The sequence below is a fragment of the Copadichromis virginalis genome, unplaced genomic scaffold (assembly GCF_057382275.1).
Source record: "Copadichromis virginalis isolate Kocher_CV1m ecotype Utaka unplaced genomic scaffold, C_Virginalis_male_GT1.1 unmapped_scaffold_1, whole genome shotgun sequence".
Lineage (NCBI taxonomy): Eukaryota > Metazoa > Chordata > Actinopteri > Cichliformes > Cichlidae > Copadichromis > Copadichromis virginalis.
This window is the reverse complement of record NW_028188589.1, coordinates 1,827,466-1,832,004: the sequence shown is the minus strand read 5'-3', so window position 1 is coordinate 1,832,004 and position 4,539 is coordinate 1,827,466. Positions and strand designations below refer to the sequence as shown.

The window sequence follows — 4,539 nt, the reverse complement described above, 5'->3', positions numbered from 1 at the left end:
TTTTACTGTGCACAGATTTTTTCCAGCGCAGGCAACACGACGTCAGAATCCGATGAAAACTGTCTGTGGACAACTAGACGTTAAAAATAACAGTTAGTTATCCGGCTACGAAGGACCAATTAAATGTCAGGGGTTTAGACATCTGTTCACAAGTAAGAGAAATAAGACACTGCAGACCGACTCAGAGTTTAAGAACGTGTACACGGGTGAATGCCTCTGAGAAGACAGACACAACGAGTACAGGCTGCTTGCTTTATTTATAGTTCAAAATGGATTACATAGCACTTCCTCTTTTAACGGAAAGGGGAGAGCTCAGGCATTGTCTTAGCTATCTAACCTCTGCACACAAACTGAAAAATAACGACACAGCAGTATTCATGCTTATCTGACATCACAGACACTGAAGTAAAGAATGCATGTATATCCTGTCTTGTCAAACATCTCAAACACTGAAGTAAGGAATGCATTGTGTTTTGTTTAACAATAGGCTTGGTTATGTGAAAATATATGAACACTAGAAAATAAAACACACTTGATTATATTGTATTTCATAAAAATCCTCTATCAATCGCCTTATGTCCGCGGAAACTCAGCTGCGTATTCTTGACCTGTCGGAGCTTGTTTTCCAGCTTCCTCCACTTGCGAACCATCGATTCATTAAATTAACCTTAAATTCTCTCGCCGCTGCTCGATTTCCATGTTCCTCCGCGTAGCTGATGGCCTTCAGTTTAAACTGTGCTTCGTAAGCGTGTCTCTTTGCCATTTTCAGGGTTGTTAAAACAACGATGTCCTGCATAACGCACATACCTGTTCTTTTATACACGTATGTGCGATTGTCCCAGTATATACGATCAACGCCCACACTTCACCCTTTAACGTTCTCATGGTGTTCTCTACTACGTCCTCCTTACATATATAGGGCGCGCCGTACTTTTTGAAGAAAATCTAAGACTTTTAAGTGCGCCTTATGGTCGTGAAAATACGGTACTGCAACAACATGGCAACAGAGCAGCTGCAGAGAATTCAACATTAATGAATCGATGTCCACAACCTGCTGCACAACCTGCAGCAGGTTGTGGCCTGATGTGTTTGTAAGAGTTTCACTTTCAGGAGGAGAAGATTTAAACGAGTCACACAAATGTGAACTACAATGTCTGTGACACACAATTTATGCAAACTGCATGAAATCTGACCTGAAGAAATCCAGTCTTCTGCCTGTTGTGGTTGTGACAGCTGCTCGTAGGAGAGTTTGTCTGTAGGAGGTGGAGATGTTCTCAGATCAAGTGCGTAATCGTCTCTTTGTGTAGACGCTAAAAGCTGTGAGCCAAAACTCTCTGCTCTGAAACTCTTCACTCAGTCCTCACGCTGAGAGTTTAGAGGCTGAACTTCTTGTTCCTCCATAACACTTTTCATGAAGCAGCAGAAATGAGCTTGTGTTTCTCAGCAGTGCGCACACAGAGAACCGATCCTCTCTGCTCAGTCTGAACAAATCAAAGTGAAACGTCAGTGAAAACACAGCTGCTGATCAAACTGTGTCAGATTAATGCCTCAATGTTTCACTGTGACGTTAAAAAATACATAAAAATGATTTAAAGAAGTAGGAGGCAGATTTTCACAATAAGAGCACTTTGTTTTTAATATAGCTGTCGAAATTAACGCGTTAATTGCGATAATTAAATTTTGGAATTAATTACGTTAGAATATTTAACTATTTAGCGCAACACGCAGATAAAAAAAAAAAAAAAGTCGCTCCCATAATTCCACTTGATTTGTTTACATACATACATTCGCGCTGTCTTCTCTGCATCTTTCCCCTTTTCCTCTGGTAGAGTCGGACTCATCCAGAGGAAACATTCCTGTTTACCCTCAACTTTCTCAAGATGTTTGTCCACTGAAAATGGAGAAGCAGGAACAGGATGGCCTTCTGGATGGGGAATTCAAATACAAGAAGAACATAGATGGGACAATAAACAAACGCGTTGTAATTTGCACTCACTGTAGTAAAGAGTTTCAATTTCACCGTTCAAATTCTACCTTAAAATACCACCTTAATGCCAAACACGCGTTTGTCGGGGCAGCAGCTTCACCCGGCCTGCGTCAGACCACTCTTAGTGAACGCAGGCCACTCGGTAAGTCTTCTTTGGACAAACTGACCGACAATATAGCCAAATGGATAGCAAAGGACTGTAGACCACTAAGCATTGTGGAGGACAAGGGCTTTGCGGATGTTTTAAAGGTTGCATCTCAGGACGCGTCCTACAAGCCCCCAGCGAGAAGCACAATAACAATTCGAATCCACGAACTGTATGAAACGGAGAAAAAGAAAAAAGAAGAGGCTTTAGTTCACACAGAATGCGTGGCTCTGACAGGAGACCACTGGACATCATTGAGTAATAACAATTACCTGGGAGTTACTGCGCATTTAATCACTGAAGCCTGGGGTCTGACATCCTTTGCGCTGACTATAATGAAAACGGAAGAGCGGCACTTTGCGGAGGCTTGTGCAGAGCAGTTCCAGACTGTTGCTCGCAGGTGGAGAATTGAGGAGAAGGTGACAACAGTAGGCACGGACAGTGCGCGCAATATGATCGCTGCGGCTCGCATCATGCCATTCAATCACATGCCGTGTACCGCGCACATTCTACAGAGATGCATCACAGTGAGTCTCGCAGACAGTGGCTTTGTCACTGCGCTGGCCAAATGCCGCAAAATTGTTGGCCATTTTAAGCACAGCCCAGCAAACACAGCAGAGCTGAACGCAGAGCAGGTGTCACTAGGGCGCAAGCAGGAGCCGTTGGCCCAGGACGTGCCTACGCGCTGGAACTCCACGCTGGAGATGGTGAAGCGCTTGATCCGCAACCAAACTGCAGTAACCGCGACTCTGGATAAACAAAAGCATAAACTTGACCTCCTGACGCCTCCAGAGTGGGACAAACTTCAGAGACTGGAGACACTTCTAGAGCCCTGCAGGTGAGCCTGTCATTGTGACCATAATTGTAGGTTTAGATTAAATGTATCAAACATACATCTTAAATCAGTTTTGTTATTATGAAAATGTCTTAATACCTAGTAATAAAAAGCTTTTTTTAATTTGCTGTCTTATCTGTGTGTGTGTGTGTGTGTGTGTGTGTGTGTGTGTGTGTGTGTGTGTGTGTGTGTGTGTGTGTATTCCACTGCAGATATGTGACTGAACTGCTGGGAGGAGAGGCCTACGTCTCCTGCTCTGTAGTTCTACCAGCCTTCTGCCACCTGCGCCGTGTCATGGAAGTAACTGATGAGGACCCTGCATATGTGGTGAGGTTTAAAGAGAAGTTTAAGGAAGACCTTGCTTCCCGCCAGGAACATACCAACTATGCATGGCTCCAGATCGCAACTGCACTGGACCCACGTTTTAAAGACCTACGCAGTGTGCCCAAGACTGACAGAGAAGCAGTGTGGATCACACTGGCAGGCATGCTGCATGAAGACTCTCCTAGAAGATCACACACTGCAGAAGAAGGTCCAGCCAAGAAGAGGCTGAGCCTGCTGCAGATGGACTCTGACTCTGAGTCAGAGGAGGAGGTACAGCAGGACAGAGCCATACAGCGCTACAGAGCAGAGCCCTGCACTGCCTTAGAGGACTGTCCCTTACAGTGGTGGGCAGCTCATGCAGGAGCCCACAGCCAGCTGGCCCGCCTTGCTCGCAGATACCTGGCCACTCCTGCCTCCACAGTGCCCTGTGAGAGGCTGTTCTCTGTAGCAGGGCACATTGTGAACAAGAAGAGGTCTGCTCTGCACTCAGAGAACGTGGACAAGTTGGTTTGTCTCAGCAACTGGCTGAAGGATGAGTAGACCAGAGGACCGTGTGTTTAGAGCTTGTTCTATGGTTGAATGTGATTTAAACAATACTTTTCACTGTTGTTCATATTCTTTTGCACTAATCTACCTTACCCAAAAGGATGATTGGAGATTTTTTCTATTTTGCCTGTTGAATTAGGCCTATGTTCTGTGAACTTGAAGATGTATATGGATAAAACAATGTGCTAGATTTAAACGGGTGGAAAACATTCAGTAAAAATCCCTCACAATTATTTGAAGCCCTGTTCTGCTTGTACTGTTTGTACTCACAATTAATAATAAATAAAACAAACAAGTGTGTTAAAAACCACTATCTGTCCCGATTTTTACACACATATACACATATACACATATATTTCGAGTTGCGATTAATCAATTTTTAGGCTGTGATTAATTCGCTTCCAGCACAACACCCAGCCTACGTCAGACCACGCTGAGTGAACGCAGGCCACTCAGCGTGGTCTTAGCATTAAATAACACTAACAAGTGTGTAAAAATCCGCTATCTGTCCGTATGTTTGCAAACATTTTGGTCATATTTCGAGTTGCAATTAATCATGATTAATTGATTTTTAGGCTGTGATTAATCTGATTAAAAATTTTAATCATTTGACAGCCCTAGTTTTTAATTCAGTTAATGTCAAACTGTCATCAACACCTCTGTGTTGTCTCCGTCTCTGAGCAGATTCAGGCATTACTCAAA

General features: G+C 43.8%; 1 protein-coding gene across 1 annotated transcript; it reads left to right on the top strand.

Annotated features, from left to right (window-relative positions):
- Positions 1 to 1,897: 1,897 nt before the first annotated feature.
- Positions 1,898 to 3,896, top strand: LOC146679502 (E3 SUMO-protein ligase ZBED1-like). The gene is made up of 2 exons (XM_085450438.1): positions 1,898 to 2,970; positions 3,180 to 3,896. The coding sequence occupies exons 1-2, from the start codon at positions 1,898 to 1,900 to the stop codon at positions 3,829 to 3,831; spliced, it is 1,725 nt and encodes a 574-aa protein (XP_085306564.1). The 3' UTR covers positions 3,832 to 3,896.
- The last annotated feature ends 643 nt before the right edge of the window (positions 3,897 to 4,539 follow it).

Coding starts and splice junctions, on each gene's coding strand:
- LOC146679502 (XM_085450438.1), top strand. CDS start 1,898: ATGGAGAAGCAGGAACAGGATGGCCTTCTGGATGGGGAATTCAAATAC. Junction 2,971..3,179: donor ACACTTCTAGAGCCCTGCAG/GTGAGCCTGTCA, acceptor ATTCCACTGCAG/ATATGTGACTGAACTGCTGG.